This window comes from Melanotaenia boesemani, chromosome 10 (assembly GCF_017639745.1).
Source record: "Melanotaenia boesemani isolate fMelBoe1 chromosome 10, fMelBoe1.pri, whole genome shotgun sequence".
Taxonomy (NCBI): domain Eukaryota; kingdom Metazoa; phylum Chordata; class Actinopteri; order Atheriniformes; family Melanotaeniidae; genus Melanotaenia; species Melanotaenia boesemani.
Window position 1 is genome coordinate 1,557,431 of NC_055691.1, and position 23,811 is coordinate 1,581,241.

General features: G+C 41.2%; 1 protein-coding gene across 5 annotated transcripts in view; it reads left to right on the forward strand.

Moving 5' to 3' along the window:
• Window positions 1-7,413: 7,413 nt before the first annotated feature.
• immp2l (inner mitochondrial membrane peptidase subunit 2) overlaps window positions 7,414-23,811 on the forward strand; it is a 55,743-nt gene continuing 39,345 nt past the window's right edge. For 4 of the 5 annotated variants that reach the window (XR_006011791.1, XR_006011792.1, XR_006011793.1 and 1 more), the window contains exons 1-3: window positions 7,523-7,780; window positions 12,164-12,299; window positions 13,731-13,834. Coding sequence is in view for 2 of the 5 variants with exons in the window: in XM_041996308.1 (XP_041852242.1) it covers window positions 12,171-12,299; window positions 13,731-13,834 (233 nt within the window). In the remaining 3 variants the exon portion in view is untranslated. Of the gene's footprint in view, window positions 7,478-7,522; window positions 7,781-12,163; window positions 12,300-13,730; window positions 13,835-23,811 lie in introns of those variants that run through there. The other variant, XM_041996309.1, reaches the window with a different exon arrangement.

Genomic DNA, 23,811 nt, shown 5'->3' on the forward strand with positions numbered 1-23,811 from the left:
ACATCTCCAGCAGTTTGCTGCACATATTAAAGGATCTGAGCTTCCTCAGGAAATAGAGCCTGCTCGTCCCCTTCCTGTACACAGCATCTGTGTTGATCCTCCAGTCCAGTCTGCTTTCCAAGAGCACACCCAAGTTTTTATCCACAACCTCCACCTCCTCACCCAGGATCCTGATGGGCTGGTGTGCAGGTTTCCTCCTCCTGGAGTCAATAACCATCCCGTTTGTATTGTTTATGAGGTATCTAAGCATAGCATTTGTATGGTACACACTTAAGTCTTTACCATATAAGGTTCTCTGTCCCACAGACTGGATTGACACAAGAACATGCATTCCATGCAAATGAGCATCCTATAGGCAAACTCTATGATTGGAGGATACAGGACTGAGGAATTTTCTTTGTTTAAACCATATATAAGACAGAACTTTACATCAGGTCTTTAGGTCTTCGTTCTGGCTTTGGGACCTCCAGATTTTGCTGCAGAAATCTGTTTTGATGTCTGAACTTTTGTAATAAACTTCTTTTTATTATTCAAGTCAGCGTCCAGAGACGTTTTTGCCTGAAAGACAATTTTTCCACATCTTCTGATCAAGATACATCATTCACATTCAGTAGGAGACAGTTCCTGCTGTTCCAGTCCACAAAGTTGTTCACCAGTTCCCTGTATTCCTCCTCCTGTCCATCTATGATACATCCGACCACAGCAGAGTTGTCAGAGTATTTTACTTTTCAGAAATTTATTTATTCTATTTGTTCTTTTTGGTGCTTTTGTATGGTCGTTTCCATTTTTTGTTGGAGACCGGGCCAGCTAGAATTGTAATCCTTCTTTCATAGTTTTCTTTGTTTGTTTATTGTTCAGTTGGCAGCGCTGCTTCTGGTTGTGTTTTGTTTGTAGTCAGTGCAGTAATTTAGGATTTTGTTTGTTTTGATTTGAACCTTAGTTAGCTAGTCTGGCTGTTTTCTTTCATTTATGTAGTCCATTCTGCTTTATTTATTTGATATGAACAACACCACCGGCCCATCCCCCATGTACGTTTTTTTCTTTGTATCCACCTGCCACATGGGACAATATATTTCCAAATTACTCCATCTTATACAACAGAGTTTTATGTGGATAAAAACACAAAGATTTGACAATGGCCTCCAGGGTAAAAAACAAAGTCCAGTATATCAGTATAAACTGGAAGTGGATTCTTTTGGGAACATTGATGTCTTTCACGTCATCTTGCACTTGCAAACTCAGACCCTGCTCAACCCACAAAAAGCATGCAAAAGCACAACAACAGCAATGGCAGATTAGAGTCGGCCAAGATGGCGTCTGTGTAACATTGTCGTTCCAAAGCTATACTGACTAACCTCTTTTTGCTGCTCTTGGTGCAATACTAACCTTTTTCTTCTGTTGTAACCGTAACTGGAATATCTTTTGTACATTTTTTCCCATTTTTTACTTCTTTGGCTTCTTTCATCCGTCCATTTGACCAGGTATTCCCTTTCCTTTGTGCTTGAACATGGACTTCAGTGTTGACAAATGCAATGCAATGCACACTTACTCTAGGAAATTGCTGGAACCTTCTTTCACTGAAAATGACCCGGGAAAATGACCTTACACCTCTCCCTGAAACTACAGACACTCGTCCTGCCAAGAAACCCAATCCGACCATTAAGTCTCCTGATGCTTCATCGACCTTGCTTTCTGTGGAGCTGCGTATTGAAAAAATGCAGGTGGAATGTTTAGGGTTAGGGTGGTGAACGTGGAGTCCGATACGAAAGCTAACAGTGCTTCCTGATTCTCAGGACTCCTTGGCTAAACATATGCATGATATACAACCAAAATTGAAAAGAATGAAGCAGAAATAGCCTCACTTCAGAAGGAAAATACCGCTCTACGTGAAAAGGTGACTGAGCTGGACGCGTACAAAAGAAGGTGGAATCTAAGAGTGGCTGGTGTGGAGGAATGTCACGATGAAAATATAAGACAGCTCATAATGAACCCCTTCACTGAAGTCTCTCCTGGCTCAGCTGATCAATGCTGGACATCGCTCACAGGCTAGCTCCCCACTCGGATAAACAGAAATCTTCCCGCCGTATCATCATGCAGTTCATCTCCCACTCGCTCCGAGACAGAATCTGGAAGGAGGCGAAAACATCACCTGTGCTTGTACAGAAGAAAATCTGAATCCTGGAAGACCTCCACTTTGGGTGAGGACAAATTACAATGGAATTACAATAATCAAGTCTGGATGAGATGAAGGCATGAATGCCTTCATTGAGATGATAAATGAGATGAATGAGATGATAAAAACAAAAGCAAACAAGCAATTCAGATATCTTAGGGAAAATCTATCAGGGGCACAAACAAGGACTTCCGTTTTTGCATCATTTAGATGAAGAAAGTTATCATTCATCCAGCTCCTGACAGCATCCAAACACTCAAGCAAGATCTGAATCTTAAAAACATCCTGAGATTTGAAAGAAATAAATAGCTGAATATCGTCAGCATAACAACGGTAAGAAATATCTTTAAAAGAGCATATAATGTGAAGCAGAGGCAGCAAATATAAAATAAACAATAAAGGCCCAGAACAGATCCCTGTGGAACACCAAAATCAAGAGATGAAGAAGAGGATTTGAACTTTGCAGCAGTCACAGAAACTAATCTCCCTGAAAGATAAGAGGAGAACCATTTAAGAGCAGATCCTGAAACCCCCACCCAGTGTTTCAGCCCGTCCAGCAGGACACGATGATCTACAGCGTCAAAAGCTGAGGTCAAGTCCAGTAACAATAACACAGAGCAATGACCTGCATCGCTCTGCATCAGGAGGTCATTGGTGACTCTGAGCAGCGCCGTTTCAGTGGAGTGAGCTCTGCAAAAGCCAGACTGGAAATGATCCAGGATATGTGTGTCTCTAAAGCAGCTGTAAGCCACTTAGCAACTGTTTTTTCTAACATCTTAGAGATAAATGGCAAATTTGAAATGAATCTATAGCTACTAAAAAGAGGGATTGAGCTTGGGTTTTTTAAGAGGGAATGAATGGCAGCATTCTTAAAATAGTCAGGAACTTGACCAAGCAGCAGAGAGAAGCTTATTATTGTTAGCACACAGGGACCAATAGCCTGGAAGACATCTTTAAATAGGGATGTAGGTAGAACATCAGAGGATGTCTTCATTGAGCCAACTAATGTGACCAGCTTGGATAACAAAAACAGGTGAAAAGTTATCTATGATAACAGACAGTAACACAGCTGATGGAGACACAGAGCTTCTCACTGTTTTAACTTTTTCATAAAAAAAGACCAGGAATTTTTCACAATCCTCATTTGAAGCAATGGGGCAGCAGGAGCAGTAGGATTCATTCATTTACTAATGGTGTTAAATAACACCACAACTTTTTGAGATTAAATTTGAGAAGTAGGCAGCCCTTGCATCTCTAACAGCATCATTAAAGGAAGCCAGGAGATCTTTCAGGTTAAGCAGGTAGACATGCAAACCAGTTTTCTTCCACAAACTCTCAGCTTTTCTACAACAGCATCTTAGACATATACTGTGAATACTGTTGTTTAACCAGTTCGTTCCAGCCCTATCAGCATCTGCGTTAGCTGCCTTTGATAGTGTTCTGGTGAGGAGGAAATCCCGAATGGGAGCCTTTTGTAACAATATCTCCCAAAAGGGGTCATAAATGTAGTCAATGTGACTGAATCTGGGTGCAGGGGTATCTGCCAGAATCCAGCTGTTGCATCCAGCTTTGTAAAGATGGTTGCCCCTATGGGTTTGGCCAGAGCTTCATCTACTGCTGGTAGAACGTGTCTTTCACGGGAGATGAACTCATTTAGATGAGTCATATCAGAGCAAATTCTGATTACTTTAGTGCCACCACCATTCCTGCACACAAGCCTGTGGGCTCCTCTGTTGGCATAGTTACCCCAAGTTCACCATTCTGACAAGCTCTGCTTTGACTTTTGTTTTGTTTTTGTTGTTGTTCAGCACTTTGGGCAGCTGGTGTTGCAGTGAACATGCTGTATAAATAAACCTAAACTTGAACTTTACTTTGTCATACAATGGGAGAGGCATCCATCTTGGCAGCGACAATGCAAACAGCTTGGCTTTCTCCCTCGGCTTGATTTTGTATTCTCCTCTTAGGGAGTCCAGTCCTGCAAAAACATTGTGGTACTGTTTGTTTTTTCATCTCAGCTTGCAGGTCTGCTGACAGTCGACAAGATACATTAGCTGCAGGTCTATGATTGCTAGAAACCCAATCAAACAAGTTTCTGTACCACATACACTGGTTGTGCAGTAGTCCTGCCCTTATGTTCTGTGACCCCATGAAACTGACTGTCACCTGACCTTCACCTTTCACTGCCAGGCCCACACAGTGGTATTGTTGCTTTGGTGGGCTGTGATGTTCTTTTGAGCAGACCAGGGGTATCCAAAGTCGGTCCTCAAGGGCTGCTGTCCTGCAGGTTTTCAATGTTTCCTGCTTCAACACACCTAACCCAAATTAAATGGATCCAACAGCCAATTAAGTTTAGCAAAAATTACTCATTCATTTGAGTCAGGTGGTTTTGGAGCAGGGACACATGGAAAACTTGCAGGATTGTGGCCCTCAAGGACCGGAGCTGGAGTAGGCTAGAATGACTGTAACCTCCACACCAGTATCCAACTTGAAGGAAATGTCCTGACAATTCACTTTGTCTTTTTCCATTTTCCACGTCTTCAATTTGTTCCCTGCAGAAACCACCCCGAAAAGACTGCTGTCCCCTCCCTCTTCTAGTGCTGCACTCACCTTCATCTTCTAGTGCTGCACCCACCTTACTCTTCTAGTGCTGCACCCACCTTCATCTTCTAGTGCTGCACCCACCTTCCTCTTCTAGTGCTGCACCCACCTTACTCTTCTAGTGCTGCACCCACCTTAATCTTCTAGTGCTGCACCCACCTTCCACTTCTAGTGCTGCACCCACCTTACTCTTCTAGTGCTGCACCCACCTTCATCTTCTAGTGCTGCACCCACCTTCCTCTTCTAGTGCTGCACCCACCTTCATCTTCTAGTGCTGCACCCACCTTACTCTTCTAGTGCTGCACCCACCTTCATCTTCTAGTGCTGCACCCACCTTCCACTTCTAGTGCTGCACCCACCTTACTCTTCTAGTGCTGCACCCACCTTCATCTTCTAGTGCTGCACCCACCTTCCTCTTCTAGTGCTGCACCCACCTTCATCTTCTAGTGCTGCACCCACCTTCCACTTCTAGTGCTGCACCCACCTTCATCTTCTAGTGCTGCACCCACCTTCCACTTCTAGTGCTGCACCCACCTTCCTCTTCTAGTACTGCACCCACCTTCATCTTCTAGTGCTGCACCCACCTTCATCTTCTAGTGCTGCACCCACCTTCCACTTCTAGTGCTGCACCCACCTTCCTCTTCTAGTGCTGCACCCACCTTCATCTTCTAGTGCTGCACCCACCTTCATCTTCTAGTGCTGCACCCACCTTCCACTTCTAGTGCTGCACCCACCTTCCTCTTCTAGTGCTGCACCCACCTTCATCTTCTAGTGCTGCACCCACCTTCCACTTCTAGTGCTGCACCCACCTTCCTCTTCTAGTGCTGCACCCACCTTCATCTTCTAGTGCTGCACCCACCTTCCACTTCTAGTGCTGCACCGACCTTCATCTTCTAGTGCTGCACCCACCTTCCACTTCTAGTGCTGCACCCACCTTCATCTTCTAGTGCTGCACCCACCTTCATCTTCTAGTGCTGCACCCACCTTCCACTTCTAGTGCTGCACCCACCTTCATCTTCTAGTGCTGCACCCACCTTCATCTTCTAGTGCTGCACCCACCTTCCACTTCTAGTGCTGCACCCACCTTCATCTTCTAGTGCTGCACCCACCTTCATCTTCTAGTGCTGCACCCACCTTCCACTTCTAGTGCTGCACCCACCTTCATCTTCTAGTGCTGCACCCACCTTCCACTTCTAGTGCTGCACCCACCTTCATCTTCTAGTGCTGCACCCACCTTCCACTTCTAGTGCTGCACCCACCTTCCTCTTCTAGTGCTGCACCCACCTTCATCTTCTAGTGCTGCACCCACCTTCATCTTCTAGTGCTGCACCCACCTTCATCTTCTAGTGCTGCACCCACATTGACAAACAACTGCAAAATGTCTTCTCTTTCTACATTTTCTGCACTCTGCTTTAAGTGCTGCACAGGAGTGAACTGGTGTTTTTCCACATCTTCTGCAGCTTTTTTCTCCTTTCTATTTGTCTGTCCCTTTCTATAGGCTGAGTTTCATGTCTGGTGTTCTTTGTGAAAGCTATTTTTGAATTTTAGCAAGTCCACATTTGCCTCTTTGGTATTTGTGTCTTGCACCAGAGGTTGCTGTCTTTTAATTTCTTCATGTTGCCTTATTGCGGTAATGGCTTTGTCTAGGATCAGTTCACCATCCATCTGGAATTTTTCTGAAAGGCTGTGATGCCTAATACCAACCACTAATCTATCTCGGATCATTTTATCCCACAGTGGGCCGTATTGGCAGTTTATAAACTGAAGTAATGAAGGCCTCTGCCAATCCCCCTGGCTCTTGGCATCTTTTATTGAGCTCTTTCATATATCATACTTGCAGTTTCACTTGCCTCTTTAACTAGCTTGTATTTTTTAATATCTGATATAGTGTGCACAAAATGTCCTCAGCTTTATAGCCCAAAGTGTGAATCAAGGAACTGACTTGATATTCTTCATCCTTTCTGTTCAGTCCGACTGCTGTCCTGGACTTTTCTAATCTAATTTCTAAATGTTTTGTAAGACTTTTAGCTGATTGGGATTTTATATTTGAGCTATGGGGGAAAAGGTTTGAAAATGTAATGTAATTGTTAACCAGTAATCACGTCTAATGTATTTTGAAACCCCTTGTTATTTTGAAACATACTATGAAAAACTAACATGTGACCACTTTAAGAAATGCATTGCACCAGTGACCCCCCTTCTCTCTCCTCCAACAGTAGGAAATGTTATTTTAGTAAACCCTGTTATACTGAAAAGGTGCTAAAAAGGGACAAATCCCTGCCTTTTTCCATCTTTTGCATCGAGCATAAGTGGGTCTTAAAGACTCTCGTATTAACAACTGGGATAACAACTTTATGTGACTAACAAGTGCCCAAAATAAATAAAATAAATAAATAGATGTTCATTCTTACTGTGAAAAGTAATTCCTGGCTTAAAAAGTGTTATTGTTATGGTTTTTCAGTCCCAAGCTGCAGAAGATCAGGCGACTTTCTTTCGTTTAATCCTATTGAAAATTGTTAAATTGCCAGGACCAATATGGCGGTGCCGTTGACGTACGAAGCGGTGACCACTTTCATACACTCCATGGCTCTATGCCATTCACCAGTCCCAGCAGCGCTGGTAGAAACAGGGCGTACACTAGGACCCGGGTGACAGCACGGACAGCACGTGTTGTTGGACAGACAGAAGACGGAAGTCACGTTGCTGGTAGGTGTGTTAGCTACAGGATATTCCAGCGCTGCTGTCAATTGAGAAAACGTTATTTTATAGGTTTTTACACAGAGTTCCAACCTCTTTCCTGAATGTTTCACTGCGGTTATCGACAGTTTTCTGTCATCACATCTCTGAGCCAGCTGAGCGGTTAGCCACAGAAGCTAACTGTTAGCACTCACAGGTCAACTCTTGTCTGGCAGGAGAGGTGCCACAGAGATGTTGACCCGGTTAATCAATGACCCAAACTAGTGCTGGCCAATCAAGATGACGAAGTTGATTCGTCCTTTTGAGACTGAGATGATTAAATCAGATGGGGAGAAATTTATCCCTTGAGTTTTGATGCAGAAAGTGTTGCTAAGTTGTTTTTCCAGCGATGAACTTTATTTTCATGCTGTGGCTGAAGCTGACAGCGGTTGAATGTACTGAAATACTACGTCTAATCTGTGAACTAAGAAGTTGAACATTCATTTTTTCCTTGAATTATATCGTGTTTTTCTGGACTTCTGCTTTATTACATTTATTATTCAGTGTTATAGCAAAACCAATAAGTAAATGTAAAACCGATACACTACAGATTTATCAACTTTCTTCTTTGTTGGTATTGTAGAAATTAAATCTGTGAACTTTATACTACAAAATGTTTTTGTCTCTGTGAAACAAGAGAGCAAACTTTATTTGACGTTTTTCTCACATTTAAATAACTTATGTTTCTTTAAACATAACTTTACGTAAAGTGTATGATTTTATCTTTAGTGATTACAAACAGCTTGACTCTGAATCCAGAGGGAAAAAGCTTCAGTTCTGTTTGTCTTTATATTCCCGCTGAAGAGATTTAACATCAGTTTTTGAGGAAATGTTTAACTGGAATCAGGATTATTGGCCAAATATAAATGCAGTTTATATAATTTATTTAAAGTCTTCCCGGTTTTTTATGCTGCTTTGAGATGGATGTTGATGTTGCTGTAGATATACAGACTGTTTCATTACCGGATCTGACCCATTTCAGGTTTTTACTTTTTATTGATGAAAGATGAAAATGAACAATACTGAACTCAGTTAAAAAGCTCAGACCGGTGAGTTCCTTCTTGTTGAGCTTGTTGCCTTGTGCTGAACTGTTGTCGGTATTCAGCTTATCGATCTCTGAGTCCTCTGTAGCTGCAGGATATTAGGAAAACATGAGATATGTAATATTGGATTATGGTATGGCTTGAAGTTGTCAAACAAATCCTTAAATATCAAGAGTTGATGTCAGATGTTTCATATGTAGGTTATAGTTCTGAACAACAGCAGGACTTGTGACTTTAATGTAGATGTTATTAATAGATTTGTAGCTAGTTCAGGTCAAATCATCTTTGTAATACTGATATCAATATTTAAACGATATCAAATATATTGTGCAGCTAAATATCATCATCAGTATTACAAAAAGTACAGAGCTGCTTCATGATGATGAGATAGGAAGAACAAAAAGGTTATTTCAGGGACATGTAGACCCACACAGAGGAGACGACATGTAATTTGTTCTGTTTCCTTTTCAAATTCAGTTTTACTTATAGTGCATATTCATGATATTAATTCTTTTCACTCTATAATAAAAAATTCAACTACTCTTTGTAGACAGAAGCTGTAAGATTATGAACAGAAATGTGCATGTTTTAGTCGTGGCTGCATTCTTTACTCGGGTTAATTACTCATTAATATACAGGTTGAGTTTATTTATAAGAGCACATTTTAAACAGCCACTGCTGCCCACAGAGCTGTACATAGGCAATTCACAAAAATAAAAAATAAAAATACTGACTATAAAATACACAGAATAAAAATACGCAATAAAAACTGAAATGACTGAAACTATTAAACCTTATGGAGCTAACAAAGTTCTGCTCAGCTGGAGCGGAAAGTCAGAGCAAACAAATGAGACTTAAAATATTCTAAGACGGATCTGTTCTGATGCTCGGGGTAGGACAGTTCCAGTCTAGGAGCATCAACAGCAAAATGCTCGATCACCTGTTTCTAGGACTGCTCTCTTCTGGATGGAGATGTCTGATGGTTCTCCAGGTATCTGGTGGAGCCACTTCTCCAGTGTGGGGGACACGGCCCCCAGTGCTCCAATGACCACTGGTACTACTGTTACCTTCACCTTCCAGGATTCTCCAGAACCTCCTTGAGTCCTTGGCATTTCTCCCGTTTCTCATGTTCCTTCTTTCCTGATATTTCCATCGTTGGGGATGGCTACATCCATCACTACGGCTTTCCTTTGCTGCTTATCCATGATCACAATGTCCTCTTGGTTGGCCTCCACCATTTTGTCGGTCTGTATCTGGAAGTCACACAGGATCTTATCCCTCTCATTCTCCACCACCTTGGGAGGTGTTTCCGTTGTGACCTAGGGGTCTCCGGTCCATATGCTGCACAGACGTTTCTGTACACTTTGTACGATACTTGGTTATGGCGTTCCATGTATTCTTTGCCTGCCAGTATCTTGCACCCTGCTGTGAGTTGCTGGATTGTTTCAGAGACCTCTTTTCAAAGCCTGCATCTGGGGTCCTGCCTGGTGTGGTAGACCTGGGGTCCTGTCTGGTGTGGTAGATCTGGGCCCAGATTGTCCTGGTACTCAAAGCTTGCTCCTGTGCTCCTGGGGCTTGTCCCCCATGATGGTTCCTCCATTTCATTCTCGTCCAGGTCCCATTGCCTGACGCATTCACTCAATGCTTTATCCCTTGGGGCCATCTTCCTGATGTGTTCATGGAGCTTGGATTTTCATCTTGGTGTACATGGGATGTGTGTGTATATATATATATATATATATATATATATATATATATATATATTCACTGGTCAATCCTCAGTCCTTATACTGCTGGACCTGTCTGCTGCCTTTGACACAGTCAACCATCATAAACTGTTCTCCACACTCTCGGAGCTTGGCATCTCAGAATCTGTCCTCTCGTGGTTCATGTCCTACCTCACAGGGAGATCATTCCAAGCATCTTGGTGGGGGGCGTGTCCAGATCACATAGGCTGACAACAGGGGTGCTCGGTGCATCATTAGCTCTCTTGGTTTCTCCTACCACTGCTATGCAGATGACACTCAGCTTTTCCTTTCTTTCCTACCTGACGACACAACCGTCTCAATGTGAATATCAGCATGTTGCTGATATCTCTGCATGGATGAAGGATCTACACCTTCAGTTAAATCTGTCGAAGACCGAGCTTATTGTCTTTCCAGCCAGTCCTTCTTTACCACCACAGATAAGCGTGCAGCTTGACTCTATCACACTTGTGCCTACATCTTCTACCAGGAATCTTGATGTCATGGTAGACAACCAGCTGACCATTAAGGACCATGTTGCCTCGGTTTCCCGGTCTTGCCGATTTGCTCTCTACAACATCAGGAGGATCAGACCCTACCTGACTGAACACACGACCCAGCTCCTGGTCCAGGCTCTGGTCATTTCACGCATTGACTACTGCAACTTCTTACTGGCTGGCCTGCCTGCATGCTCAGTTAAACCTCTGCAGATGATCCAGAACGCAGCAGCACGTCTGGTCTTCAACCAGCCCAAAAGAGCTCATGTCACTCTGCTGCTAATCGCTCTCCACTGGCTTCCAGTTGCAGCACATCAGATTCAAAGCTCTGCTTCTGGCTTACAAAACAATAACCCAAACGGCTCCGGTCTACCTTCACTCCTTAATCCAGAGCTACACTCCCTCTCCACAGTTACACTCTGCCAGTGAAAGACGCCTAGTGCTCCCACCACAAGGTGGCGCCACATCAGTAGCTAGACTCTTCTCCTCTGTTGTTCCTCGGTGGTGGAACGATTTACCAAACTCCGTCCGATCCGTAGAGTCCTTATCCACTTTTAAAAGCGAGCTAAAGACTCAGCTGTTTAAGGCGCATTTCCACACTTAGCTTAACTCTTCTACTCAGAATGAGTTAGAAAGATTTGTCCAGCTCTTTGGCTCAACCAGGTACTGAAGAAGCTGCTGCACTTACACCCAAGATGATATTGTGTGATGAAATCGTGATCTTGTAGTTAAACAAAATGACTCCAAAAAACAAAAAGATATGCACTGCCTCTAGCTCTACATGACAGCACCTGGTCCAACTGGACTCCCAGCAGTCTGACTACCACTTAATGATGACGTCCATCTTGTTTGAATTCATGCTTGTGTTGTTCTTTCTCTCAAATGTAATTCGCTCTGGATAAAAGCGTCTGCTAAATAACTGTAGAATAGTAGAATACATATATATATATATATATATATATATATATATATATATATATATATATAAACTCCACTGGCTTTAGCTATATTTATATATATGTATGTATATATACATATATGTATATATATATATATATATATATATACACATATATGTATATACGCTTGTCTGGACTTCTGGGACTTCACTATGGAAAACAAAGTGGTTGAAAAACTCCCAGTACAGAACAGGTTCAGGGTGATGTACTCCTGATATGCAGCTGACAAAGTTCCTGGATGTTGTATACGTCTGGGTCATGTAGTCATCTTCAGTGTCCAATGGGTTAAATTGTTATACCTGTACAGTATGAGAGGCAATGAATAGGAATGATTCCTGAGATGCTGTATGTCCTCTCTGAAATCAATAAACCTCAACATGTTCTGATTTTAGTGGTCTTCTCTCCCCTCCAGCCTGCTCATGGCGCAGACGGCGGGCCGGCGCTACCTGCGAGCTTTCGTCAGTGGATTCTTTGTCGCTGTTCCAGTCACAGTTACCGTCCTCGATAGATTGGCTTACGTAGCGCGAGTAGAGGGAGCTTCGATGCAGGTGAGACACTGCAACAGATCCACCATCAGAGAAACCACGAGGTCCACAGCAGAGGAAGTTGGAGTTCTTTAGGTCTACCTGAACATATGTCAGATAAATGTTAAAGATCAGAGCATCTTCAATGGTGAGTTTTAGTTAGTTAGTTCTGGACATCTTCCATACTGGCCACCTGTCCAGGTCTGTCATCTGACACAGCTGGGATAGGCTCCACCCCTAGTTTAGGCCTAGTTTAATTCCTGAGAAGGAAGCTTAAACGAGGAAGATAAGCTCACTATCCCTGTCTTTTCTGACAGTCATGTTTCATGGCCAGCTTGGGCAGACAGTTGATCCTTGTCCGAGGATCCCGAGTTTCACTTACATCTCACACTTGTGCAAGATTCAGTGGGACCAGTCCAAACTCCCGTATTATTAACTATTGATTTAGATGAAGCCAAAGTGTGTTCTTACAGGACAAGCTAATCCTGTTGGTCTGTTAAATGTCCAAATGTGACATGAATTCCAGAGCAGGTTTTCTTAGATGTGTGTCTCTGGTTCCTTTTGTCCAGAGTTCTCTACATTTCAATAAACAGTGTAAGCAGACAAGTTACCAAAATCATCTTGATAACGTGTGATAGCTGGTAGCTAACATTCCTCCACAGAGCACTAAACATTAACTAAAGAAGCGATCAGAAGCAGATTAATGTTTACATTCAGCCTTCGTTCAACAGTCCGACAAGCGATGAGAAGGAAACTCTTGTGGGGGAATGTGATGAAACGTGTAACTGATTAAGTTAACCTGCAGGCTAGCAGCACTCAGAGATCGCACAGCTGCTGCAGTTGTCTATGAAATGTCCTAGCAATCATGAAATGACCTACACACATCCTGTTTTCGTTTGTGGAAAAACAAATCAGAGGTTTTAAAGGACATCTGTAAAACCGTCACCATTGAAGTTTGTATCTAGTATAGATTGAGTATAAATCCAGCTTTAAACCATGGTTGGTTCTAAGGTGCTCACAGTGTGCCAAAACAATACCCACCACACCATTACACCGGCAGCAGGCTGAAGCGTTGATCCAAGGCAGGATGGATCCATGTTTTCATGATGTTTCCAGCAGACTCTGAGCCGAGCATCTGAATGTGGAGCTGAAATGGAGACTCATCAGACCAGCAACGTTTCTCCATCTTCTATTGTCCAGTGTTGGTGAGTGTGTGTGAATTGTAGCCTCAGTTTCCTGGTCTTTGCTGGCAGGAGGCACCCGGTGTGTGTTCTGCTGCTGTAAACCATCTGCCGGACGTGTTGTGTGTTCAGATGTTCTGCAGACCTCAGTTGGAACCAGTGCTGATTGGACTTCCTGTTGCCTTTCTACAATCTCCAACCAGTGTTTTTAATAAATCCTGTAGTTGTGATGATTAAATAAATTCTGTTGCTGTGTGTTTTTGTTTATTTCCAGCCATTTCTGAACCCAGGTGGAGGATCAGAGTGTGATGTGGTCCTGTTGAACCGATGGAGTGTGAGGAACTACCAGGTCCAACGAGGTGACATCGTCTCTGTTATGTGAGTTAGCCAAAAACAAGGCAGTGTGATTCATCACTAGTATATATCCTAACAAAGCTCCCTGAACCTGTGGTTACTTCAGAACATGCTGCTGGTGTTCAGGTCAGTTATCGTCATCTTCATGTAACACTGAATAAACAGAAGCAGGTGGGAACAGGGTGATAAACAACGTCTTTGATAACGTAGATAATATTGATACAGAATTTTTATTGTTAATTTCTTTTAAAGAACAAGTGCTTTGAAGGCTTTGTGTGTAGGGAACAACCTTTATCTGACATGTAATGTCTCCTAAGAGATGAAAAATCCTTATAAATTGCAAAATTTTGTCATTAGTCAGAACTGATCTTCTGTTCAAAAACACACTAGAACTTTTTTTTAGCAATAGTAGGGTTTTTATTTTCCTCCAGATTTTTAGAAACCAGAGCACAATATACAGTGTGTGCAGAATTATTAGGCAAATGAGTATTTTGATCACATCATCCTCTTTATGCATGTTGTTCTACTCCAACCGGTACAGGCTTGAAAGCCTACTACCAATTAAGCATATCAGGTGATGTGCATCTCTGTAACGAGAAGGGGTGTGGTCTAATGACATCAACACCCTATATCAGGTGTGCATAATTATTAGGCAACTTCCATTCCTTTGGCAAAATGGGTCTGAAGAGAGATTTGACGGACTCTGAAAAGTCAAAAATAGTGAGATGTCTTGCAGAGGGATGCAGCACTCTTAAAATCGCCAAGCTTTTGAGGCGTGATCATCGAACAATCAAGCATTTCATTCAAAATAGTCAACAGGGTCGCAAGAAGCGTGTTGAAAAAACAAGGCGCAAAATAACTGTCCATGAACTGAGGAAAATCAAGCGTGAAGCTGCCAAGATGCCATTGGCCACCAGTTTTGCCATATTTCAGAGCTGCAACATCACTGGAGTGCCAAGAAGCACAAGGTGTGCAATACTCAGGGACATGGCCAAGGTAAGGAAGGCTGAAAAACGACCACCACTGAACAAGACACACAAGATAAAACGTCAAGACTGGGCCAAGAAATATCATAAGACTGATTTTTCTAAGGTTTTATGGACTGATGAAATGAGAGTGAGTCTTGATGGGCCAGATGGATGGGCCCGTGGCTGGATCAGTACAGGGCAGAGAGCTCCACTCCGACACAGACGCCAGCAAGGTGGAGGTGGGATACTGGTATGGGCTGGTATCATCAAAGCTGAGCTTGTGGGACCTTTTCGGGTTGAGGATGGAGTCAAGCTCAACTCCCAGTCCTACTGCCAGTTTCTGGAAGACACCTTCTTCAAGCAGTGGTACAGGAAGAAGTCAGCATCGTTCAAGAAAAACATGATTTTCATGCAGGACAATGCTCCATCACACGCATCCAAGTACTCCACTGCGTGGCTGGCCAGAAAAGGTCTAAAAGAAGAAAAAATAATGACATGGCCTCCTTGTTCACCTGATCTTAACCCCATAGAGAACCTGTGGGCCCTCATCAAATGTGAGATCTACAGGGAGGGAAAACAGTACACCTCTCTGAACAGGGTCTGGGAGGCTGTGGTTGCTGCTGCACGCAATGTTGATCGTGAACAGATCAAGACACTGACAGAATCTATGGATGGCAGGCTTTTGAGTGTCCTCACAAAGAAAGGTGGTTATATTGGTCACTGATTTGTTTTTGTTTTGTTTTTGAATGCCAGAAATGTATATTTGTACATTTTGAGTTGTTATATTGGTTTCCCTGGTGAAAATAAATAAGTGAAATGGGTATATATTTGGTTTTTGTTAAGTTGCCTAATAATTATGCACAGTAATAGTCACCTGCACACACAGATATCCTCCTAAGATACTAAAACTAAAAAAGCCCCACTCCAACTTCCAAAAATATTCAGCTTTGATATTTATGAGTCTTTTGTGTTCATTGCGAACATAGTTGTTGCTCTATAATAAAATTAATCCTCAAAAATACAACTTGCCTAATAATTCTGCACACCCTGTATGTGACTGGAATCAGTCTCCTTTAAACAAATGTTGGCCAGAATCAGAGCTGAAAGGATGAAAGTGTTGGAATGGCTTCCTTGTAAATACATGTGGCTTGATGGCCGTATTATGAAACATTGCTGATATACGGCTGTGTTTGTTTATTTGATTTAATTTAATTTAAACTCGGAGTTTATTTTCAGTTTGAAATGATTCACAAGTACATCATCACTGGACAGCGAACATGTAAGAATGTGTCTGTTTTGTGTTAGGCAGAAAAATTTAAAATAAAGTTAAATTACAAAAAAAACAAAAACATCAACTAGCAGCAAATTTAGCCATGTTTTCTGGTGTTATTGTAGACTTTGAGACTGATGTGAAAACTCTTCTTAGTGAGTTGTGGGTGCTACCCAAGCAGCAACCTATGCTGGTAAAATGTGAAGCCTATGCAGCAAAAAATTGGAAATCCCCACAGACTCCATGTTAAACAGACCCACTTCACAGCAGAAATTATGGGAGAGAATCCTGCCATAATCTGACACTGAAAGAAAACGTTTTGAAACCTTGAAAGTCAGTGTTTGAAGTCTGAAAATAAGTTTTGAAACCTTGGAAAGTATTTTGAAAGTCTTTAAAAAGTTTGAATCTCTGCAAAAATAATTTTGTACTTGGAATTTTTATTTTTCATAAGTGCAAGATGCATTTTACAGAGTTTCAGTCTCACATTTTCAGGGATTCAAACCTCTAGTTGTAACTTTGCTGTTTTCAAGTCTACGTGTTCAGAGTTTTACATGTGGCATCGTTTTCCCACCACATTAGTTTGCAAAAAAGTTTTGAAACCTAAGTTTTGAAATGTTAAAATCTTCTCCAAACATCATTTTGTAAGGATTCAATTTTACTTTGAAATCTGGGCAGTTGGACTTTTCTTCTGCACCGCTGCGAGTTGCGATGGGGGGACTTTTGGCAGCTTTGGTTTGAAACTCTGAAACTCACACTCTGAAAAACTAGAAGAAAAAAAAAGTAGATGATCTCAACTAGTTTGTTTGTTCTGTTGTTTACTTAATCTCATCTCAAATACTGTGAAGAAAAGGACACTTATATAAATATGTCACGGTGTGGCAGAGGTAAGGAACCAATAGCAGGACTCAGAGGCAGAAGGCAGCAACTAAGGCAAACCAAAAAACTCAGGGAACACACGACAAGGAAGCATGACATGAATCTGACATGAGTCTGAAACCAAGGGGTATAAATACAGTGAGGAACTAATAAGGAACAGCTGAAGTGAATGCGAAAATCAAACCCGGTGAGCTAATGAACAAGAAGCAAAACATAATATAAAGCACAAGAGGAACGAACTTTCAAAATAAAACAGGAAATCAAGACAAGACAATGAACCAAAAGGGCCGCAAAACCAAAAGAAAACACACAGACCATGACAAAATAAGTACACTAACTAGTGGTTGAAGTTTTTTTAGTTTTGTATTTTTTTTGCTGAGAACACTATGAAGACTGTTTCTCTGCATTCACTGATAGATTATATTTTATATTGGCCAGATAAAGTCATTTATCTGAAAACCCCACCTCTGGACAGCAGGTCAGCAGGGGGAGGAAGGACTTGTTTATGACTTTTCCTGCTGTATTATTCTTTGTTTTATTATTCTGTTAAAGAAAGAAGACACCAGATCACAGTCATTCTCAACAATAATGCGTACAGCCTTGTAATGAACAGCTGTACTGCTGGTAAATCCTTCTATATGTGAGCATCATTTCTCTTTCTTCTGCTCTGTACAGCATGCTGGGTAACAGGATGTGTTGGCATTGCCCTCTGACTGTTTTTCCTCCCGGGTTTCCTGTCCTTCCTCTCCATCACACCAGTATCAAACTCTGCTTTCCTCCCTCAGTGAGCAGGGAATTGCCTCCACTTGTAATATTTCCCATCTGCCCGTTCAGTAGCAGCAGATCCCTCCCTACCTTAGCCTGTTAGTCAGATGACATACTGGGGGCAGGATGAAGGTTGTATGTTAATGCTGGAAGGAGCAACACTCCTACATGCAGCAGGTGGAGGCAGAAAATGTAAATCCTGCTCTTCCTGTTAGGGTGTAAGTTTCTGCTGCTGTGTGAATTTAGGCTCATGAGGTTAAAAAAAGCTATTGTTTCTATTAAGTTATTGTCATTTGGTCCACAAGCAGCATCCATGACAGGATGAGTCTCTGAGTCTTTTGTTCCATATTGCTCCTGCTCCTTGTAATTCACAGATCCCAAACAGAGTTAGCTCCGCTGTGTGACCCTGCATCCTTACACTCATTTAGCCAGAATGATGACAGAGTCAATGATCACTGAGGAGGCTCTTCTGCTACTGGGAGCTGCTTCTTGTGTAATGGTTATCACACATTACACTGACATGGAGGTTAAAGGATGACTACAAAATGATGCAGGTTTAGTCAACCTGCTGGTTTTCAGTCAGTGGTTAAAAAGTTCACGGGCCTTAACATTTCTACTGTGGTTGTTAATGTAGCTGAGTGTTGACTAGTGACAGCAGTTTATTCTGAAGTGGTTGTTTAGTTCAGTTTCAATATGATGAAGGAGAGAATTTGGGTTAATATTACACTCTGGTAACTAGTTCGCGTTACATCCACATATGACTTAACATGTGAAAAACATGTAAATCTCATGTGAAACAGTGTGAACAACAACAACAACAATAAAAATAATAATGATAATAATAAAAATGCATTTTATTTGTAAAGATCTTACTTTAAAATCAAAGAAAAAGATATTAGCAAATAAACTCTCATCAATACACAGGAAATAAAACAGTTTAGTAATCAAATTGTCTCTTCAAAGGGAAGGTTTTGAGTCCTCTTAAATCTTTCCTAAGTCCATGGAGCCCTCAGGTTTTCAGAGAGCAGCAGAGCACAAAGCCCGGTCTGTTGTAGAATTTAAGTATCCCCTTTTTATGTATGTAATTTTCTCTACTTTTAAAAAGACAGAACCTCATTGACCCGTTGTGTTCTGTTGTGTAAGGAGCTGTTGTGGATCTGCAGTTAGGAAAGAGGTGTCATCTAGCAATTACAGACATAAAAGCTGTTACTTCCAGTTCTTTAATAGTGTTAAAGGAGCGAAGCTACTAAGAGTGCTTGACCCTGGAGTAGGTTGATGCACATTTTTGCCATTACACTGCCTTTAATGATTAAATGTCGACTCTATTTCTTCTTGATGCAAGCTAAGTAACAAATTATTCCTTTGATTGTACATAAAGGAACATACATAAAGTTTAGCCTAATGCTATTGCAGTCAAAAACTTTTTGCCCTTCTGGGCCAAACATCTAATCAGTGATGTCTTTCTCTTAGATACACACATTGCCTCCTCATGAAACGATACAGACCCCCCCAATAGGAACAAGGTGAACTACAGTCACAAACACTTGGCTCCTATAAATAGAGTGTCAACAGTATTCTTCTGGAAGACCAAAAATACCAGCGTGTAGTGAAGTGTCAAAAGATTTTAAGAGTATCTTGGACATGGTGTTGAAATAAATTTGCCAAAAGTTTGTCAGGACTGGACAAGAGAAAAACATCTGCATAAGATTGCAGGGTGAGCCACCACATCTGTCACTAGGCAAGGCAAATTTTTTAGTATAGCACATTTCATGTACGAGACAATTCAAAGTGCTTTACATAAAACATTACAGCAGGGAGCAGAAAGCAGTGCAAGTGCATAAAAAACAAAGATTAAAAGAAATGCAATTAATTAAATAAAAACAGAACGAAGATGTTAAAATAAAATAGATAAAATGCAAGAAATAAAGTTCCAGTGTGGGGAAAGACAATATTAAAACATGATTCCAGCTTAAAAGAACCAAATGTAGATTTTGACTTCTAAATAAAAACTAGTTAATGCAGCAGAGAACAGGTGGGTCTTTAACCTGGATCTAAATAAACTGTTTCAGCTGATCTGAGGCTTTCTTCCAGTTTGTTCCAGACATGTGGAGCATAGAAGCTGAATGCAGCTTCTCCATGTCTGGTTCTGACTCTGGAACTGATAAGAACCTGGATCCAGATGACCTGAGGGTTCTGGTAGGTTCATACTGGGTCAAGAGGTCTCTGATGTATTTTGGTCCTAAACCATTCAGAGCTTTCTAGACCAGCAGCAGAACTTTAAAGTCTATCCTCTGATGGACCGGCAGCCAGTGTAAAGACCTCAGAGCTGGACTGATGTGGTCCACTTTCTTGGTCTTAGTGAGGACTGGAGCAGCAGAGTTCTGGATCAGCTGCAGGTGTCTGACTGATGTTTTAGGTAGAACCTGTAAAAACACTGTTACAATAATCAAGCCGACTAAAGATGGAAGCTGGACTAGTTTTTCCAGGTCCTGCTGAGACATCACATCTTTTACCCTTGATATGTTCTTAAGGTGATGGTAGGCTGACTTTGTAATTCTGTATTTGCAAAACTCTGTGCCAGCCTTGTCTTTGAGTAATGACATCTAAATACAACCTTAAACTGTATTAAGGTCAGACAGGCACAAATAGAGGTTTTGTGAATGACCTTCAGTGTGTATTTCCACCACTGTTTATCAAAAATCAATCCTAGTTCATGCTCCTAAGTTTCTTTTGTGATGGTGGTTAAATCACCATATAACTGAATAGAACTATATATTTTTTAATTTAAAGACCTTTGCAAAGGATTAAGTTGTAAAAGTTCACCCCAAAGTTCAGGACGTCGGGGAAAAAAGATTTTGCACGGTTCCTCACTTGGAAATATCTAAAAGGTTGGAAGGGTGGAAGAATTCAGCAGCCATGTCTATCCTTAAAAAAATAATTTCAGCCACTTATCCTGCCATAAGGAGAAAGAGGGAGTGGTGAATGTGGGTTTAAACGCAGGATTTTTTAATAGTGGGGTTAAAACCGTGGGAGCAGTAAATAAAAATGATATCTTAATGGTAGTGAAAACCACAGGGTTGCAGGTAAGGCCAGAGGGGTTCGCGGTGATTGGACCAGTTAATAAAGCAGAGAGAGAGAGAGACTGAGACATGACTGTGCTGCCAGTTGACACCAAGGTACACTAATTGATTTGTACCAGGATGTAACTGTAGTTATTGAAAAACTTGTAGCACCCTTGTGGACAAATATGTAAAAAGGAATAAAAGGAATGCTAGATGGACTAGTAGGTTAGACTACAGGAGCACTGTGGAGGGTTTAAATGACTTTCTGAGGCATTGGTGTAGCTTTGAACTTATGCCTGGTTTTTACAAAAGAAAATAATATAAATGAGTGGGGGGTTCAGCAGAAAAAGTTCAGCAGCAAGTTCCACATAATGACGCCATAATCCGTGTAGAAGTACAAAAAATTGCAGTTCCCCCCTCATCCACTAGGGGCCTGGTACAAAAATCCATTTTAGGATTAATAGGTCAAGTCAAGTTTACCTTCATGACAACTGGGGGGGGGGGGGTGGGGGTTTAATTATCGTTTAGATGTTATTTAATCATGAAATTCGGCATAATTAGGGGCGTGTCCTTTTGATTGACAGGTATCCAATATCCGCGGCAAGAAGGGAGAGTGCAGCACAACCACGGTTTTTAGCCGGCTAACAGCACGCCTTAGCTTTAGCTCGCCTACCTCTGTTAGCTAGTGAGCTACCGTTAGCTCCGGGCTAGCTCGGTTAGCTCTTAGCTACAGGCAGCTTGGAGTTGAGACCACAGGAGCCGTGGAGAACTCTGCTGCAAAACAACCTAAGAACTCATGGCCAACTAAAATCCTCAAATATGCAGCATACAGTAGGTATGGCTTTACAGCCATACAGAGAAATGGCCATGATTTCCTGAAATGCATCTTCTGTCTGGAGACTCTAGTGTAATCTCTGTCTGTCACTCCCAGACCCAGACACATACGCATACATATACACACCTGTACTTGCACACACACACACACACACACACACACACACACACACACACACACACAAAAGAGGTTTTTTTTGTTTGTTTTTTTTTTTCTGTTCTCATCTGTCAACATGACACCTTAGCATTAGCACACTGGAGCTAACAATAACACAGCTATGGAGTTGATTAAATGTACTTGCACCGATCAGCAGCAGTTATAACCCCTACCGTGGACTCTATCCGAAGCTCAAGCGCAAGTTTTCTGGTGTTTTCCATGAAATAATTAACTTTTTCCCACAATGCAGTACCAGCGTGGTATCTTTGCATGCACAGCTACACAGACACGGTCTGACCAGAACAGGAAGTAGATGAGCAGAAATAATTTGATCTATTAACTATATGATTGGTTTGTCCAGTCATATCATAAACTGTGTCCATATATTTGTAACATTAAGGCGGATCATTTATATTATGTGGGTTACATTATGTTCACAGCCCAGTAGTAGAATTGAAAATTTGGCAGAGAGAGGCCGCCATATAATTTACAATTCTGAAGTACTTTTTATCTAACTCTGGGTATTTTGCCATCCCACAAAAAAAGAAAGATAATTGAGTTTTCTGTAAAAAAAATAAAATAAAATAAAATAAAGTGGTAAAAAAACAGGCAGACATCAAAACAAAAACAAATATTTTGGCAGGGCGTTCCTCTTAACTATTTATTCTCCCAAAAAAATAAACAGGGAGGGAACTCCATTTTTGAAAATCTGCCTTGATCTCAGCTAATAAGGGAAGAAATCTTCAGCGTAAAGTGATTAGCTATGTTGACCCCAAGATACCTAAACCCCAAAGGGCTCAGTTTAAAGTAATTTCAGATTGGGAGAGCTGCAAGGCTAGTTTGTTGATAGGATAACAGTTACTCTTGGCAATGTTAACTTTATACCCTAAGAATACACTGAATCTAAGAATGAAACAATAACAAGACATGCTGTTACTGGATTTACGACATAAAGCCTTAAGTCATCAGCATATAACGATAGTTTGACTTTTGTATGAGTCCTGGTAATGCCATTAAAAGTGAGAGAGGTCCTCAAATAGATATTACAAGTGCAAACATGAGGGGAGAAAAAATGAATTGAATGTTATTAGTGGTAGAACTGGCACAAAGGTATAAAGTGTATAAAGAAGGTGTATCCATGAAATTAAACTTTCTCCAAATTTAGCGAAAACTGTAAATAGATTATTTTATTCAAGTTGATCGAAAGGCTTTTCAGCATTGATTGATATTACTACTTCAGGCGTAACTTTTGTTTCTTTTGAGTAGATTACAACAGAGTGTGAGCGTTATAATAGAGATGATGCATCTTTATAAAGCCATTCTGTTCCTTGAAAATGGTTGTTGGAAGAACCTTTTCAAGTCGGTGAGCTAAGGCCATTGCTTCAATTTTTGCATCTACATTCATTAAAGAGATTGATCTATAGGATGTACAAAGAAAAGGACCCTTGTCCTTTAGAATAATAATAGACTTGTCTCAATGTAGAAGGAAGGGAGAGAACCAAATGACAGAATTGACAAAAACATAATAAAGTAATGGAATAAGTCTAGCATGAAAAGCTTTAAAAAAACTGACCAGAAACTGATCAGGTCATGGCTCTTTAAAAATTTTTGTTTTGTAGGCCTGTATTTAGTTCTTTAATAGTCAGTGCAGAGTCTAATTAATTAATCAATTCTTGATTAATGGTGGGAAACTGAAGTTATTCTTAAAACGTGTACATGTGAGCTAGTTCACACACAGTTTTTCTAACATGGTGGTGCGTGCAGATGCAGCAGCTCGGAGCTCTCTTTCTCTTTTTTTATTTTTTTATACAATCTTTATTGATTTTGCATAATGGAGTCATATATACACACATAAACTAAACTTGTGAACAGTCCCCTCCCCCCACCCTCGACATCCCACATTCAGGGTCAGAAAAAAAAACAAAAACACACCCACACACACACACACACAACAACAACAACATGCCAGCGTTCAAACAGAGTGAGAGAAACCCAGAAATGATACAAATATACACACATACATTCACATACTGTACGAACATGTACACACACATACATACATTTGTTGA